At 39.6% G+C, this 18,891-nt stretch overlaps 2 protein-coding genes, 1 long non-coding RNA gene and 1 other non-coding gene across 4 annotated transcripts; 3 read left to right on the top strand and 1 right to left on the bottom strand.

Moving 5' to 3' along the window:
• Positions 1 to 97: 97 nt before the first annotated feature.
• LOC114480117 (eukaryotic translation initiation factor 4 gamma 1-like) lies at positions 98 to 5,292 on the top strand. The gene is made up of 17 exons (XM_028473966.1): positions 98 to 121; positions 220 to 302; positions 572 to 964; positions 1,152 to 1,298; positions 1,385 to 1,621; positions 1,735 to 1,839; positions 2,121 to 2,414; positions 2,527 to 2,656; positions 2,737 to 3,050; positions 3,144 to 3,316; positions 3,400 to 3,525; positions 3,625 to 3,706; positions 3,848 to 3,946; positions 4,040 to 4,183; positions 4,272 to 4,353; positions 4,445 to 4,585; positions 4,871 to 5,292. Exons 2-17 carry the CDS (start codon positions 225 to 227, stop codon positions 5,050 to 5,052), a joined length of 2,727 nt encoding a protein of 908 aa, XP_028329767.1. The 5' UTR covers positions 98 to 121; positions 220 to 224; the 3' UTR covers positions 5,053 to 5,292.
• Positions 1,001 to 1,077, top strand: LOC114480900 (small nucleolar RNA SNORD66). The gene has a single exon (XR_003676188.1). It is a non-coding gene; the product is annotated as a small nucleolar RNA SNORD66 (small nucleolar RNA).
• Positions 4,736 to 6,877, bottom strand: LOC114480153 (uncharacterized). Its single transcript, XR_003676063.1, has 3 exons — positions 6,661 to 6,877; positions 6,445 to 6,527; positions 4,736 to 4,957 (listed from the first exon to the last, which is right to left on the bottom strand). It is a non-coding gene; the product is annotated as an uncharacterized LOC114480153 (long non-coding RNA).
• Positions 6,878 to 10,016: 3,139 nt separating this feature from the next.
• Positions 10,017 to 17,238, top strand: LOC114480768 (sialoadhesin-like). Its single transcript, XM_028475187.1, has 6 exons — positions 10,017 to 10,107; positions 10,170 to 10,527; positions 11,502 to 11,882; positions 12,077 to 12,162; positions 13,855 to 14,197; positions 16,886 to 17,238. The coding sequence occupies exons 2-6, from the start codon at positions 10,449 to 10,451 to the stop codon at positions 17,236 to 17,238; spliced, it is 1,242 nt and encodes a 413-aa protein (XP_028330988.1). The 5' UTR covers positions 10,017 to 10,107; positions 10,170 to 10,448.
• The last annotated feature ends 1,653 nt before the right edge of the window (positions 17,239 to 18,891 follow it).

Genomic DNA, 18,891 nt, shown 5'->3' with positions numbered 1-18,891 from the left:
ATACAAGTTGAAAGTGAAGTATCTTCAGCAGTGAGTGCCCAAAAGCCTTTTTTAAAAACAACTAAGTGGATCTAATTTTCTACAAAGCAAGTGTCATCAGTGAACAACATTTGTAGCTAAAGTGAGTAATAATTATAATATTTAATGTGCGTTGGAACTACTTTGTGGAGTTTGAAAGAAGTGGCTCCTAAAAGGTAGTAACATTTCTTTCTCTTACAGCTGCTATGTCTGTGCCAAAGACAAACATGAAGGAACTTAACAAGAAGGAGGCCATTGGGGACCTTCTGGATGACTTCACAGAGGTGAGCATCAGCTCTATTTTTTCACACTCATTTTATAGTTTACAAATCTTAGATCTTTATTATGGAAAATAAAAACTTTGGGAAAACCAGTTTCAATTGTCCTGTTGTAAACTGTTACTCTGTATGAGATCTTTTTATGACTTTATTGCACAATTGTTACCAATTAGGGCCGTATTCAGTAAAATAAGAACATTAGAATGACCAGTTGGTGACGATAATGTTTTAGTTTACCTTCTTTAAAATAACATTTGTCCCTTGTTCTCTTTCAGCCTCCTGGTTTCAGTCGCTCCCAGCAGGGCCAGCGCAAAGAGCCCAGGAAAATCATCATCCACAGCATGTCTCTAAATTATGACGTGCAACTAAACAAAGCTGAGAAAGCCTGGAAACCTACGGTGAAGAAGAACTCTTGCAGCCGTGGTGCTGAGGAGGTTGTGGATAATGATCCTGAGGTGGCCAAAACTGGGGAGCTGTTCAAGCAATTGCGTAGCATCCTGAACAAGCTCACCCCACAAAAGTTTCCAGAGCTAATGAAGCAGGTGTCTGAACTAACAATAGACACGGAGGAAAGGCTGAAAGGTGCCATTGACCTGATATCTGAGAAGGCCATCTTGGAACCAAACTTCTCTGTGGCCTATGCCAACATGTGCCGCGGCCTAATGGGGGTGAGTGCGTGTCTTTGGGTATTTTGTCTCTATTGGCTTCATTGATGATTGTTCTGTAGTGTCACGGGTCTGGGCCACTGAATGTCAATGATGGTGATGAGGAACTGATGAAGTAATCATATATATTATGTTTCATGTCCACTAATAAAATCAGCTTTAGTAATATTCTTCCATATTCCATCAACAGTTGAAAGTCCCCAGCGCCGACAAACCAGGTAAAACTGCAAACTTCCTCTATCTCCTACTCAATCGTTGCCAGAAGGAGTTTGAGAAAGACCAGGATGATGATGAGATCTTTGAAAAGAAACAGAAGGAGCTGGAGGCTGCCAAAGATGTAAGATGACACATTTGTTTGTCCTCAAGAGTGGGTTTGTACCTCAAGAGTGGGTCCCAGATTTAATCATTTGTGTCACCTGTTAGGATGAGGAGCGTGAACGTCTGCGGGTTGAGCTGGAAAACGCCAGGGTTATTGCCCGCCGCCGCTCACTGGGCAACATCAAGTTCATTGGTGAGCTCTTCAAGCTGAAGATGCTGACCGAGGCCATTATGCATGCCTGTGTAGTTAAACTACTGAAGAACCATGACGAAAAGTCTCTGGAGTGTCTCTGCAGACTTCTCTCCACCATTGGCAAAGACCTGGACTTTGAAAAGGCCAAGGTAAGTACAATAATGAAGCATCTACATGCATCGTATCGCGATGTACCTGGCGATACCCAGCCCTAGTTTATACCTTAGTTGTCATTGCTAAGTCTGTTGTATTTCCCTAACAGCCTCAAATGGACGAGTATTTCAATCAGATGAACAAAATCATCAAGGAAAAGATGACCTCTTCCAGAATCCGCTTTATGCTGCAAGATGTTCTAGACCTCAGAAAGGTAAATGGTTTAGCTTCTTTATATTTGCAGATCTAATGAAAAAAAGCAGTTTTGTCAAACTTATTGCTAGGTGTGTCCTGATCAGATAATTTTGAGTATGTATAATTTGTGTTGATATGGAGTCAGAATACAGGCTAAAATATCAGTATCGTATCAGTAGTGAAAAAGTTGGATCTTGAACACCTACTTATTGCTCTCAATAAAGGTGACATGTGTCCAGAAACTAAACCATATTTAATCATTTGTAACTTCTGCTATTTAATTGTGTTTCCCAATCACAGAATATCTGGGTGCCCCGTAGAGGAGACCAAGGTCCCAAAACTATTGACCAGATTCATAAGGAGGCAGAGTTGGAAGAGCATCAAGAACAGATCAAAGTCCACCAGCAGCTCCTGTCAAAGAAGGAAAGCTCTGGAGGAGGTGGTAGAATGTGTGGGGGGGGCATGGGAGGTCCAGGGTCTCATACACCGGGCGGTGGACCAAATAGCCAGCCTCAGGATGATGGATGTGGGAACACGGTGCCCATCTCCAAGGACAGACCCATCGATACCAATCGCCTTTACAAGATCATAAAGGTCAGCAAAGCTAGTGACGTCAATGAGTCAACTGTTAAAAAGTAGATCATTTGATTTGATTCTATAGGGATGTTGTTGGTTCATAAATGTACTGTTCTCTGTTGCCTTCTAGTCCGGTGGTATGGACTTAAACAATCTGGTGCTGGCTCCTGGTGGCAAAGCCGGGTGCAAGGGCGTGTGGCGCAGCTGGGAAAAAGGCTGCAGTGGAGGCACTGAAGCTAAACCAGCAAGTGCAGATCAAGGTAAACAATGTCAAACAGGTTGACTGACTTGGGTTAGAAGATAGGCTCCTGATCTGTCCTATTTTTCTTCTTCCTTTTAGAGTCAGGGCGTCCTGCTACCAGCACTCTGAACCACTTCTCAGCCCTTCAGCAGACTTCATCACTGTTGTCTTCATCAGACACTGATCACAGAGACAGGGATCACTTTGACAGATCTGGCCACGTTGATGGACGGGAAGGAAGCCCAATCACCAAGAGAAGCTTCAGCAGGGAGTCCCAGGAGCGTGGTGGCAGAAGTGAGGAGAGCGCTCCCACTCCCCCTCCTTCTCTTCCCAAACCTTCCCTTAGCGAAGAGGAGATGGAGAAGAAGTCCAAAGCCATCATTGATGAATACCTCCACATTACTGACTTGAAGGTTCAAAGAATTTGACCAACATACAACAGCAGGACATTTACCTGCACGTTGAGTGTGAACATGACTAACGTTTGTCTTCTCCTGGTCCTGTAGGAGGCGCTGCAGTGCGTGGCAGAGCTCAACAGTGCCTCAATGCTTTATGTGTTTGTGCGGCAAGGCCTGGAGTCCACACTTGAACGCAGCACAACTGTCAGGGAACACTTGGGCCTGTTGCTGCATCAACTTGTGAAAGTTGGGACGTTACCCACTGAACAATACTACAAAGGGTGAGCATCTGTCAAAGAACAATGTATCTAAAGCCTGGGTCACACTAAAGACTGACACTGAATTGTTGACTGTGCTGTCATAGGCTCCAGGAGATCTTGGAGGTAACAGAAGACATGGCCATTGATATACCTTACATGTGGCTGTACCTGGCTGAACTCATCACCCCTATGCTCCATGAAGGAGGCATCCCTATGGGACAGCTCTTCAGGTGAGAAAAGTTGAAAAACATTTGCAATCCGACTGTTTTAATATAATCAATATAATACAAAATGTCCCTTTCTTAACAAAAATGTTTTGTTTGTCCCAGGGAGATCTCAAAGCCTCTGGTGCCTCTGGGAAAGGCTGGCGTGCTGCTGGCACAGATCCTCCAGCTGCTGTGCAAAGGAATGGTATGTACACAAAGGTTTCTGGGTTGAATTTGTCTAAAATAAAATGTGTTGCATTGTCTCAACGCTTTTAAGAATAAGTCATATTTCAACTTGATCTTGTTTTTTTAATCATCTGAACTTGTTTATTTACTCATTTATTAGACTCCCAAGAAAGTTGGGGATCTGTGGATTGAAGCTGGCCTGAATTGGAATGACTTTCTTCCTGAGGACAAAGATGTGAACAAGTTTGTCACTGAGCAGGTATTCAAAACGTTATGGAACCATTAGGTGTAAATGTGAGTCAATGGTTTGCACTGTAGAACCCTGGTTTAAATGTGGACTTGTAACTTTCAGAAAGTGGAGTTCACCACAGGAGAGGAGCTGGGGCCAAAGGAAGTGGTGAAGAAGCAGCTCCTCAGTGGAGAAGAACTCAGCAAACAGCTGGACAGACTGCTTCAAGACAAGGCTGATAACAAGCACATCATGGACTGGGTTGAGGTGTGTGACCGTTGCTCAGACTCTGGAATTCATCTAAATGTAAACACTATTTGATCAAGTGTTTGAAACATTTCTTGCTCATTTTCAGGCTAATTTGGATGAGGAGCAGGCTGCTTCTAATCACTTTGTACGATCACTGATGGCCTCAGTGTGTGGGATCGCTATCATATGTAAGCATAACATAAGCTTCAAACTCTAATGGCAAACTAAATGGTGCTCCCCCCATGTTAACGTGTTGTTTGTTTCTTCTTAAAAACCAAGGTGAACACCCGTACAAGGCCATTGCTGAGCAGATCATGGTAAGAGCCGAGCTGCTGCAGAAATACCTGAATGACGAGGAGAAGGAGCTGCAGGCTCTGTATGCCCTGCAGGCCATGATGGTACACATGGAGGAGCCTGCTAGTAAGTGTTGTTTTATTATTTACCAGGAGGAAAAATACTATTACCATTTTATTAAAATAAAACTTTACTTTATTCTTGAAATATTCTGACTTTAATCCTGTAGTGCCCAGATTTTTATTGTATTTTATTTGAATGTGGCCCTAATACGCCGTTGTACATATGTTTGTTCATTTACATTTAAAATGTCTGTAGATTTCTAAGGACTTTATTGGTACAAAGTGGACTTACTGACAGAAATCCACAGTTCTGCTCCTAACAACTGACCTTTGCATCTTGTTTCTGCAGATCTGCTGTGTATGTTCTTCGACACCTTGTACGATGAGGACATTATTAAAGAGGAGGCCTTCTACAAGTGGGAGACGAGTAAAGACCCTGCGGAGCAAACAGGAAGAGGTGTCGTGTTGAAGTCGGTCACAGCTTTCTTCACCTGGCTCCGTGAGCCTGAGGAGGAGTCTGACAAGGAATAATGTTTAAAAGACAAATGACTCTGAAGTCAACGTTTCTGCCCCCGTTTGGCAAAGCAGGTGCTTCTGCAGTGCGGCTGTTTGAACAATAACGCCCGAGTGGCAGACTCAAATCAATCCTCAGTGAGGATAAATCTTTGTCTTTGTTTTCTTCTGATGGATGGACTTGAAACAATCATTTCTCTCCCCTCACTCTTTGGTGTTCCCTTCACACCCACCCTTCCTGCTTGTCCCAGCAAGTGTCCTCATAATTAACAAATAAATTCATTAAAAATCCTACAATGTGATTTTCTGGATGTTTTTTTTCATTTAGTCTCTCATAGTTGAGGTTTACCTATGATGAAAATTACAGGCCTCTCTCATCTTTTTAAGAGGGAGAACTTGCACAATTGGTGGTTGACTGAATACTTTTTTTTGCCCTACTGTATAAATCACATGTAAAGATCCCAATTCAAACAGTTCAAAGGTCATACTGTAGCTCTGCCAATATAGCACTGTTAGCTGTGCTGAGCAGTGAATATTTATCATTTTACACTTTAAAATAGTAAAGTCATTAAAGACTAAAATAATTAGGATTGTATATTTTAAGTCTAGAATCTGCAGTAGCTTCCTATTCTCGTGGTAAACGTGTCCATATTTAACAATGACTGCTTTAATGGAACCAATATGACACCAACTAATTGGTAAGTGTGAAAATTAATAATAATAATAATAATAATTTGAAGCCAAGTAATGGTGATCAGCATTGCAGGGTCAATTATAATTGTAATCATGTAATTGATAATAAATTACAATCATGGTGTAATTGTAATTGACAGTTCTATGTACAATTTTACACATTTGTAATTAACAATTATTAAAATGTGTTTCATATCAAACTGTCCCACATTTTATCATTAAAATAAATTAAAATCTAGGGATATAAAAATCTAGGGACACAATAAAGGCTCAGATGCACCAAAAATATTAAAACATGTATTTACAATGATTAGGAAGCCTAACAAGGTAACCAATAAATATGAAATAAATGAGATGATAGATATGTGTTTTTAGTGTATTTTACAGCTGATTTAGGACCTGTTGTCATCAGAGATGCTAACAGAAGGCTAACACAAGAGGAAGGCTACCTTTTATTAGCTTATTTATTTCAGCCTTAGTAATTGTGATTCATTGTGATTTAACTTTAGTAAATTCAGAATATAATTGTAATTGACTTTCTGAGGATATATAATCATCAGTCACTGTAATGGTAATTGAATTGTAATTGTAAGTGAAAAATGTAATTGAGCCCCAACCCTGCAGCATAGTTTTGTTCTGCGGTGCTTGTCATGATGTAATAAAATGTGTAAATAACAGATTGTGATGAAGTGATATTTTCACAGACTATGTACTCACCACATCAATAAACAGTCACCTTAGACCTCCACAGCAGCAACACTCAGCACAGCAACACACAACATTTCATCAAACATGGCAACCTTTAAAAAGTGAAAGGAGACAAACAGAGAAAGGTGAGAAAGAATTACACCTGATGGACTTGATCACATGATCAAGGTTCTGGTATTTTCACTCTAGAAAAATAGTTGATCATGTATTTTATACAGTACTTACATAGAGGAAACCACGGCAGGCTCCCAAAAATGAGTGACAGCATCCTATAAGAGACAGTGAGAGGTTAAGGCTGGAAGAAAACTGTAGCTTATGTATAGAACCCTGGTTCTAGGAGTAATATGAGTGAGATGTCTCACTATGGGATGTCTATAGAACACAACTATGTAAAAGTAACTCAACTACATTGACTAGATATTAAGAGACTACATACACTAGTATTATGTTAAGGCGTTGTGTAACCACTAGAAATAACATTGTTAAGTTTCTTCTAAGTAACATCTTATTTACTCTAGAACAAACTCTAAACAGAACCAGAAAACATTTCTGAACAGAATTTGCTGCATTTATTACAACTTTTTAGAACCATTCATCAAACAAGATGGACACTTACATACATAGTGAATTGTATATACGCATAATGTAAAATTCCATTTCTAGATGTAATCATATTTAGCTTATCTTTAACTGAGATTTTATAAGGTTTTAATAGTTTTACCTCTTAAAGGGATCCTCCACTGTTTTTACAAATGTGTCCTAAAACCTTTGAAATGTCCTTATTAGATGATCTATTCCTAACAAAACACATTATTTTGGATCATATTTGTTTTGTTGAAATGACGTCATTGACACCAATCGCCCCTTTTAGTCCATTGAGTTCTAAAAGACAGTGTTTTTCAACCTTTTTTGAGCCAAGGTACATTTTTTTCATTGAAAAAAATCACGAGCATTAAAAAATGATACTCTGTAGCCTATATTAACAATTAATTCATTCTTATCAAAGTGTCTTGAATATGAATCAAATAAACACAAAGAAAAAAATAATTCATCATATTTTATATTTCTTTTTTCAAACAAAAAGTGCACTTAACATGTCCACTTTAAAAATACAGCTTGAACATAAATGCTACAACAATGTGGTGTTACAGGTAGTAGAAAACTCAGAAACGTAGTGCTTATTCTGACAGATGCTCTAATATTTGGGTCAGATTTCACTGTTCCACACTGAGAAATATGAAGAGTTGAATGAACAAAATGTCAGTGTATTTTACTCACTCAGTGTGAAACCTTTTTGGATGAACACATGATATCCTGGCAGGAATTGAAGAAAGACACACACCAAGGTCTTCCTCAATGGCTCTCAGTCTCTCTCTGTTTTTACTTTTTATGGCAGTCAGGCTTGAGAAGTTCACCTCACACACATATGTCATGGAAAATGGGAGCAATGTTAAAATAGCTTTGTTTGCCAGAATGGGGAACTCCTTGGCAGCAGTCAACCAAAAAGTGTCCAAAGGTAGATCAGCAAAGCTCAGCTTAAACCAGCATTTAGTCTCAGTTCAGTTAGTTCCTCCTGCTCCTGTAAAGTCATGTCCTTTCCAACAACTGTATGGTCCCTAACCCAGTCAAGACTGTCCGTGGAGGCTGAAGAGTTTTCAGATGTTTACCTATTATCTCACACAGTGTAGACATGTTGCCATTTCTTGGTGAGTGGGAACATTTCAAGGTTGCCACTTTCCACATGTTGTTGCCAGAGGTGCACCTTTGAACGGAAGCCATTTATTTGATCCGTACTTGTGAGCAGGTTTTGGTTTGGGCCTTGCATCCGTGTGTTCAGTTCATTCAGATGATGAAAAATATCCACCAGATTTGCCAGCCTTGTACACCACTCATCACTTTCAAGCAGCTTTGTGTAATCTGATCCCCCATTTGTCAGAAACACTTTAAGTTCCTCCCACAGCTCATACACACGGGCCAGCACCTTGCCACGCCACAACCATCGGACCTCCGTATGGAACAGCAGGGCCTTGTGATCCGCTCCCATTTCCTCACACAAAGACGCAAATATGCAGCTTTTCACAGGACGTGTCTTTACAAAGTTTACCATGTGCACAACATCATAACACAGGGGTGTGGTCTGCTGGTAAAGTCTTGGCCACGAGGGCGTCACGATGTAAGAAACAGTGCGAAACAATCACATCTGGGTTTATTTCCTTCACTCTGCTGACGAAGCCTTTGGTGCTCCCAACCATGGCTGTGGCTCCATCAGTGCAGACACTCTTTCACACTTAAGTTCTCCTTGTTCAAGATATTGTGATGTGACCTGAAAAATGTTCTTTCTGGCAACGTCTTGCAAAATAGGAAGTTTTCTCTGATTGCGTCTCCATCCACAAAACGCACATTGGCCAAGAGTTGAGCATGTCCACTAATATCCGTAAACTCATCAAGTTGCAGAGCAAAGTTCTCACTGATATGAATCTTTTCCAAAAGCACACTTTGGATGTCTGCAGACATGTCAGCAATACGTCTAGAAATGGTGTTATCTGAGAGAAGGACTTTGGCTATTTCTTTAAGCGCTTCAGGTCTCAGCATCTCATTTACAATGGCTTTGTAGGAGGGTATTATTAACGTCTCTGCCACAGTGTGGGACCTTTTTGATTTAGCTACAAGTTCAGCTACGTGGTAGCTAGCTTTAAGGGCTCTCTCATTTATCTTTGTGCTTTTTCTCATAAATGTCACCTGCTTCTCCGTGTGTTCACGCAGACGAACAAAATAGTCCACATTCTTGTTTTGAAGCGAAGGGTGTTTGGTTTGGAGATGGCGTTTAAGCGTGCTTGGTACCATAGCACAGTTGATAGCTTTTCACCACACACCAAGCACAATGGAATCGGTGTGGTTGCATCCCCGGTGAAAGTAAATCCAAATGAAAGGTAACTCTCGCTGTATTGCCTCGAGCTCAGCGTCTTTGCTTTCTTTTGACCTCCACTCATACTAGGGCTTTCATCTGGGTCAGCATTTTGTCCAGTTTGGAGTTTTTCCTCTTCAAAAACCAATCCATCACTGTCACCACAGTCTCACTAGTCAAAGTGCTGTCACCACCACCTGTCACATTCATGCATCACTAATTCTCTTGTCTCAACGTACAATGCAATTGGCTACCTGCTGCCTCTAGTGATATGGAAGAGTATTACATGATTACGCTGCCAGTCACTACTACAGCGCAGACACTCCACAATGGCTTATTATTTGCAGATAATTCATTATTTGTTTTCAAAAAATGTTTTTAGACCAATTGGATAATTTTCCACACCTGACGATCTCTCACAACACACTGGTTGAAAAACACTGGTCTAATGTAGAGCGTCCATCCTGGACAAGGATCTGCAGAATGAGATGAATGTGACGTCCATGAAGGTGAAATATTCTTAGACATTTACACCAATGTCTGCACTTCATCATTATATCCAACATTTAAAAGAACATGAACTCAGTTTGAGGAGCAACATCTGGATTATCTTCTGATTGTACTAAACATCAGCTGCTGTTTCCTGTGTGAGAGTGAGAGGCTGCACAGACCAAACCACACTGGTTCAGAGGAAGGGGCGGAGTCTTGTCTCTGAGTGTGAGCTGTGATGTTACGAGGCACCATGGAGGAAGCTCTGTGTCTGCTGTGTGAGTAGAAGTTCTCCTTGTGTCCTTCTACCTAAACTCCCACTAACAGCTTTCCTCCTCAGGTCTGAGCTCACTGCTGATGTTTGCCTCACAACAACAACAACCAGGTGACAAAGAGCTCCTCCCACTGCTCCCAGCATCCACCTACTGGGACACCAGTCCATCACACCAGCTCATCACTGTGAGGCCCAGCAGCTCCCAGTTCTTCTCTGGAGACTCTGTGACTCTGAGCTGTGACCTTCACCCATCAAACATCAGGAGAACAACCAGGAAACGAGAGTCCCAGTGTGGACAGGGGTGGGGAGAACCTGGAAACTCCTCATGTTATATTGACGTGTCTGATGATCTGGGACTCTGGAGTGTTCTGGTGTGAGAGCAGAGATGGAGAAACTAGTGAGAGAATCAACATCACCATCACTGGTAAGATCAGTGTGTGTGTGTGTGTGTTATTAATGTGTGTGTGTGTGTTACTGTGTGTGTGCGCGTTATTAATGTGTGTGTGTTACTGTGTGTGTTATTAGTGTGTGTGTTTTATTAATGTGTGTGTGGTATTACTGTGTGTGTGTATTATATTAGTGTGTGTTATTAATGTGTGTATTATATTAGTGTGTGTGTGTGTGTTATTAATGTGTGTATTATATTAGTGTGTGTGTTATTAATGTGTGTATTATATTAGTGTGTGTGTGTTACTGTGTGTGGTATTAATGTGTGCGTGTGTGTGTTATTAATGTGTGTATTATATTATTGTGTGTGTGTTACTGTGTGTGTTATTAATGTGTGCGTGTGTGTGTTATTAATGTGTGTATTATATTAGTGTGTGTGTGTTATTAATGTGTGTATTATATTAGTGTGTGTGTTATTAATGTGTGTATTATATTAGTGTGTGTGTTATTAATGTGTGTATTATATTAGTGTGTGTGTGTTACTGTGTGTGTGTTATTAATGTGTGCGTGTGTGTGTTATTAATGTGTGTGTGTCTGTGTTATTAATGTGTGTGTGTGTGTGTGTGTTATTAATGTGTGTGTGTGTGTTATTAATTTGTGTGTGTTACTGTGTGTTATTAATGTGTGTATTATATTAGTGTGTGTGTTGATAATGTGCGTGTGTGTGTTATTAATGTGCGTGTGTGTTATTAATGTGTGTGTGTGTTATGTGTGTTATTAATGTGTGTGTGTGTGTGTGTTATTAATGTGTGTGTGTGTGTGTGTAATTAATGTGTGTGTGTTACTGTGTGTTATTAATTTGTGTGTGTTACTGTGTGTTATTAATGTGTGTGTGTGTGTTATTAATTTGTGTGTGTTACTGTGTGTTATTAATGTGTGTGTTACTGTGTGTTATTAATTTGTGTGTGTTACTGTGTGTTATTAATGTGTGTGTGTGTGTGTCCTCCACAGACTCCTCAGTCCTCCTCCAGAGTCCGGTCCTCCCTGTGATGGAGGGACAGGACGTGTCTCTGAGCTGTAGATCAAAGAACGCTCCGTCCAATCACACGGCTTCTTTCTACAGAGGCTCCGCCCTCATAGGGACCTCCCACAGCGGTCACATGACCCTCCCTGGGGTCTCCAGGTCTGATGAGGACTTCTACAGCTGCAGCATCAGTGGTGCTCAGTCTGAATCCAGCTGGATCTCCATCACAGCTTCTACACTGACTCCTCCCACAGCACAGGCTCCTCCCACTGTCCTGATGTCACCAGTCAGAGTGCTCTGCCACCTGGTGGTGTTCTGCCCTTACTGCATCTGCACTCTGATCATGATGTCTGTGTGCAGGAGGACAGGTAGATGTCTGTAGGTCAGTGTGTCTGTAGGTCAGTCTGTGTCTGTAGGTCTGTGTGTGTGTCTGTAGGTCAGTCTGTGTCTGTAGGTCAGTCTGTGTCTGTAGGTCTGTGTGTGTGTCTGTAGGTCAGTCTGCGCCTGTAGGTCAGTCTGTGTCTGTAGGTCAGTCTGTACATCTCTACCATCATGTGTTCAGGAACCTCCCGGTCCGTCTCCATGGCGATGAATCCATCGGTAAATGCTGACCAGAGATTGGACGACGACTATGACGTCACCTCTGAGGTCATCACTGTGCATCAGCTCTGAGCACCAATGAGACTCTGTGTGAGGTCAGGTGGTTTATCAGGCCACGCCTCCTCCTGTGTTAGTGTGTGTGATGTCATCAATAAAGCTGATACAGCAGTAACACATTAATGTATTCAACAAGGTTTTACACACGCACACTAATAATACACACACACTAAAATAATACACACACTAACAACACACACACTAATATAACAAACACACACACACACTAATATAATACACACACACCAACAACACACACACACTAATATAATACACACACTAATATAATACACACACTAATATAACAAACACACACTAACAACACACACACACTAATATAATACACACACTAATATAACAAACACACACACACTAATATAATACACACACTAACAACACACACACTAATATAATACACACACACACACACTAATATAATACACACACTAACAACACACACACACTAATATAACAAACACACAAATTATAAATAATATAAAAACAAACAAATTATAAATAATATAAAAACACACAAATTATAAATAATATAAAAACACATTACTGTCTCTGTAAGATCCAAATAATCCTGATTTTCTGATTTTTATTTTCATCATTTTTTAAGGGAATAATTTGAGGTAAATTGTAAGATTTTGGAGTAAATAAGAAATAGTTATTTTTTAGGAGTGAGTGGAGGTAGTCATGGTAACAGGTGGTTGAAAATGGACCAAAACTGGAAAAAATGTGGCCAAAAAAAGCATGAAAAATGTCCAAAAGTGTCAATAATGGCCCAAAAATGTCCAAATAAAGAGGAAACAGGTGGTATGTAATAGTGAAAACTAGCTTTAATGGGTCAAATATGGAAAACTATAGTGAAAAAAGGGAAAACATTTAAAACAAAACCAGGAATTGGACAAAAGTGAATCTGTTTGGATGAAAAGTGGCCAAAATGTTTTTAACAAAGGACAAAAATGTAATAAAAGTGTCAAAAAGAACTTTCAAAATGGACAAAAAGGGATATTTATTGACAAAAGGAGATAAAATTTGAAAAAAGTGTCAGAAATGTTTTGAAAAAAGGGCAAAAATGGGACAAAGTAAGTTGTTAAATAGAAAAAGGTAAAAATTATGTGTGATTATATATTTTATATTATTTTTAAAAAGAACGTTTTTCAGAAAAGTCTAAATTTTTACTTTTTTCAGTAAAAGTTACAATTTTTATCCTTTTTGTAACAATTTTTGTTGTGACTTTGGCCTAAAAAGATGTCATTTTCCAAAGGAGGGGCCACAGAGGAAGTTTGAGAACCACCATGTTAATGATTCCCTTTGAGAGAGAACAGCACCACCTGCTGGTCACAGCCTGTCTGTGCAGTTAGACACAAACAGGAAGTGAAGGAAAGCCATTTCCTGTTCCTCTGTCAGTGATTAGACACAATCTGATTCAAATGATTCTGATTATTATTACTACTTCAAATAAAGACTTTACAACAAACAGTGATCTGAAGTGGATTCATTAGGAGAACATGTAACCTCCTCACCACAGGTGTACAGAGAAGATAACCTATGTTTAACGCTGTTTTAGTGCCGTACATGACTTTAATCTGATTGGTCGGCTATAGTAAGCGGTTAGCTGATGTAACTAGTTACTGTAACTAGATCAAACTGATCTGCTGCTCTGTTTCTCCTCAGACCAAGAACCTGGAGGTGATGTCACTACCATGTGAAGCTCCTGGTAGAGGAACCATCATCATAGTGGAATGGACCAGAACTGATCTGAAGGATGGAAACGTTCTCATGTACAGAGACAAACAATATTATCTAGAAGGTCAGCTTCTGTCCTACAGAGACAGAGTGACCCTCACAGATCTACAGATGAAGAACAGCGACATCAGTCTGATTCTGAAGAACGTGACAGCAGATGATGAAGGAACCTACGAGTGTCGAGTTGACCAGTTAAACTCACCTCGTCAGCAGAGATCAGTTCTTGGTGGAGATCCAGTCTGTTCCATCAGTCTGAGAGTTGGTCCTCCAGGTGAGTCTGAGTTTACTTTCTTCTTCTACTTCAGGGGTGTCAAACTCCAGTCCTCGAGGGCCGGATTCCTCAGACTTTTAGATGTGTCCCTACTCCAACAAACCTGAATCAAATGAATGGCTCGTTATCATGCTTCTGCAGAGCTTGATCACAACACATTGGTCTCCACCAGGAGCGTTTGAGTAGGGATTTGAAGTCAGGTCAGGAGAATGTGAATGTGGAGAATTGTATATTATTATTAGGGATGTAACGATTATCGTAAGGCAGTTAACGATTCATAGGTGTCACGGTTCACATCGATACTGTGAAAATTAAATTGCAGTATTTTTTTTAAACAGCAGAGGGCGCTATCTATTAATTCTTCTCTTGTCCGGCGGGCAGAATCTCTTCCTACTCTCTTTCTGGCCGCCTTCTACTCTTAAACATGAGTCATTTTGAGTGTGTTGTTTTCTCCCAGGATAACAAGTAGCTTTGTTGGGTCTGTCATGGTTGGTCCTGCTTTTCAGTTTGATTGTAAAATAAATAAAAATACACATGACTTATACAGCTACCTCATTGTACACTAAACATGTTTGATCCTATAATAAAAACAGCAGTGTCCACTCTACCCCTCCCTGTCTGTGGATATGCATTGTTGCCTTGTTTGTCTGGAGACAGATTTGTTGAAAGTCCTCATGTAGCACAAAAACAAACATCATAAACATTTACCTTTACAGTGAATCAATCTTTTTAGTGTCTCACAGTCACATTTATTAACAAACAGCTGCACAAAATGTGCCACTTTTAACTGTTTCCCCTGTAAAGGATACAGCATGTGTGAGTGAGTTCTGTAGCGTGGCTTGTTTAGGGGAAGGTCTGGGGTTAGGACGCACTGAGGAATCATCTAACTCAGCTTTTTAATGCACTTCTGAGACGTAGTGAAAGCAGCGACTCCCAAAACAAGTGTTTGAAAACAAAATAAGCTAAAAAATACATTTTGATGGCAATATTCTCATTTTCTATATCGCCAAAATACAAAATGCTATATATCTTGAAACTCAAAATATTGCCCAGCCCTACCCTAAACCTTTAGTGACTCCGCCCCTTAGTGACTCCACCCCTCACTGGGCAAGTGGCTGGTATTTTATGCCAACAGCCAAATCTACCTGTCAGGTAAAATTAGATTGATTTAAAATTAAATTAACTTGGTAATATGAGTATTTTTTTTAAACTTTTTGATGTGGATACCAATTTAATTTACATCTTGTTTGTTTTTTTATAGATTTTTTACACACCAATTACAACTTTCAAAAACATATTTAATTGTAATTTCTTAACTTTTGCTCTAAATATGAAATATAACAGAGATTTGCACATTGTCTAAAACGTTATATAGAGAGAAATGCTGCACAATGCACATATTTTCTCTCTGCAGAGAATGGTTATGGAGGAGGGATTACAATACAAACCAACAACATAAAGGTTTAGCATTAGCTTTACATTTACTCTCTGCATACAACAAACTACATTTTGATCACGTGGAAATCAAAATGAAATATTGACAATGTTTTACATTCTGCACCTGTTTCCCAGTTCTCCCTTTCACCCTTTCCTCAGTGCACGCGCTCGATTTTGCTGGTTTTAGCGCTGGTGGGCGTGGCCATGAACGACAACATGCTGATGACGCTCTCAAACTCTACTTAAATGTAAAGGAAGGACTAGCGGCGTGTAAATCAATATAAACCTTCTACAAAACATGTTATATATCAGCTGAGACTGAACTACATAAAAAGTAGTCACAATTTTACCACTAAATACAAAGACTCCCTCAGTGAAAAACGCACATCTTTTCACTTCTCATTTACAATATTTGCACGGTTACAATGTGTTTAAAGTTCATCATGCTAATCTAAAAGTAACAAAACATATTTACTGTGATGAAAATGAGAAAAGACTGACCTGTTTTATCAGGTGAAGACGAGTGAAAAAGGCAGATATTTTCAAACTCAGTCCACTTCCTGCACATGTGTGTTGAGCTCACTCTGAGCGCGCTACTACGGTGGCAGCTACGGCATCTTCAGAGGGACAAAATGCATAAAAACGGTAAAAATCACTCATTTAAAAGCAACAGTAGTGAAAGTTCTTTTTTTTTTTTAGTGTACCACAAATATAATGCACAAATATAATGCACAAATATAATGGACAAATATAATGCACATACTTAAACACAGCTCAGAAAGCATTAAGGCACAAAAAACTAAAATCCCCCTAAATCAGAGGTAAGGCTATAGTAAAGCATTAAAACAGGTGTTTTTTGTACAAACAATAACTAGGATATGACTGTGTGAGGTCTGCATCGAGGATGAACATTGTGATGTTTTTAAATAGTACAGTTAAAGTTGCTGAGGTGGTGGAGAAGGGAGTGGTCATCTGTGACACCTTCACTGCTGTCTCCCCTCTCATTAACCCAGACATGAAAATGATGATTTCTAAAGCCCCCCATTCATTAAAAATGAACAGCTGGGAAAGGAAGTGTCCAGATATGAACAGCTCGTGTCACAGATAAAAATGGTTTCTCTCAGGTGTAAGTCTCTGAAACTGAAGCACGTTGTGTGTCATAAAGACAGGTTTATATGATCCTAAAAGAACCTGAACCTGTCTTTCTCATTTAAAGTTGATGTTTTAATCACATGCTTTTTGCTTCCTCAGAGACAATGAAATGTTTTGGTTGTGGAGAGGAGGGGCACCTGATCCGCTCCTGCCCCGGGGTGGGCGGAGCACAGCGGGCGGGGATTCGCCTGAAGATGCCCCCCCTGCCCCGGTTACCGTGTGGGCACTCCAGTTGCTGCTGTGAGGACGGGTTTCTTTCCTGCTCCGGTGGAGCGTCTGTCATGGGGGTTCCTCCTGCAGCACCGGTCCCCGTGGTTCCTGTGGTGTTATTTGAAGAGAAAAGTGAAGCCATGATGGCAGATGTGAATGAACAGTGTGACTATCAGGAAATGATGGAGGAGATGTCAGATGATGATCTCCTCAAAGTGTCTCAGAAAAGAAAAATTCACTAATCAGAAAAAAAGAGTAATGAAACAAATAAAATGAGTGTAAAGATGTCCACAGAGTCAGAGAGAGCCTTTCTGTGCGCTCGTGGGGATCTCTCCACGTGTGGTGATGTTGAGTTATGGTGCAGAGGTACAGTAGGGCGGGTCATCACAGTATAAAGTCTGTGGCTGTTTCCTGGGACAAAAAATAAAAAGTTATCTTTCAGATTTTATTTCATTTCATGCTGGGACCAATGAGCTAGTTTTTTTTAATTTTTACTGTATTTGCTAAGCTGACTTCTGGTCTATGACTAATAAATAAAAACATTTGTTTTTAAACAGACAAATAAAAGTACAACAGACACCATTTGTTTTCTTTTGAATTTTAATCATTTATTTTGGTGATCTTTTATGTTGCTACAAAAGTACAATACAACCTGCCACTGTAACAGTTGTTGTGTAATAAACTTTTCAGATTTAAAATTGTATTTCAGATACATTTTGAACATACATGAATAAATCTGCTAATTATATCCATATCATACCACCATTAAGAGAGTTTAACACTACAATTTAAGAAATAGAAATAAATCATTTTTTTATTGAGGACACATTGAATTTCCCAGAGACCCACTCAAATCACCACCTGTGGGTCCCGGGGACTCACTACATTGAAAAACTATCAACATCACTGAAAATAAGCAAAAACTACAACAAAATTGTTAATAATCCAAATTTGAATTAAAAAAACAAATCAAATCTGCTTTGTTAACAATCAATAAATAATACATATTAACTATAGTGTGTACATTTATAAAAGTGGCAAGTGTAATAAATATATATATATATATATAGGAAATATTCTAAATACAATATATATATATAATAATTTAATATGACTAAACTATAATGAAGTACTATCAAAAATATATCAAAGTAAAAGGAGGTAATGACAGTAGTTCACTGACTTTTAGGGTCACAGATTATTGCACAACACCGGTATATTTCCAGTCAAAATGACAATATTTAGGACACATTAAAATGATTTAATACCGCAATTAATATAATACAATTATTTGATTCTACTTCATTAACCCCCCACTATGGACGACCAAACCTGCCAAAAGTATTAATAAATACATGTATAAATGAATATTGGAATAATTTAGCACAAACTGTGTGGCTAATGACTAGTCTATGGTTACGTTTAAAGTGTCCATAGCAACGGCTAAAAAGCTTCATATGAAATGGTTGCTATGGTGATGATTTTGGAACTCTTTGTTCTATTTTAGATAGAACTCAGTAAGGCTTTGATGTTCAGATGAAAGAACACACAAAGCAGTTCAGAGTCTGAGAAACAACACTGTCTTTGTTAAACCTGACACTACATCTACTAAAATGCCTAAGAACGCTCACAGACAAGGTCGGCGCCGTTTTGAGAGAAAAAAGAAAGATGATCCAGTGATGGCTCCCACTGAAGACTTTGACTGGACAAAGCTTTTTTCCCTCCTTGATTCACAACCTTCACCAAGTCCTGATGGATCTTCTAAACACCAGGAACCAGTTAAAGAAACAGTAGCAGACAACAAGGCTCACAACCCAGAGTCTGTTACAGAGAGTCTGTGCTTGGATACTTCACTCCTTGGCTCTCAGCCCATGGAAATGTCCATCCTCCACTGT

Source organism: Gouania willdenowi, chromosome 18 (genome assembly GCF_900634775.1).
Source record: "Gouania willdenowi chromosome 18, fGouWil2.1, whole genome shotgun sequence".
In the NCBI taxonomy this organism is placed as follows: domain Eukaryota; kingdom Metazoa; phylum Chordata; class Actinopteri; order Blenniiformes; family Gobiesocidae; genus Gouania; species Gouania willdenowi.
The sequence above is the reverse complement of the archived record's forward strand: the minus strand, read 5'-3'. Positions and strand labels throughout refer to the sequence as shown.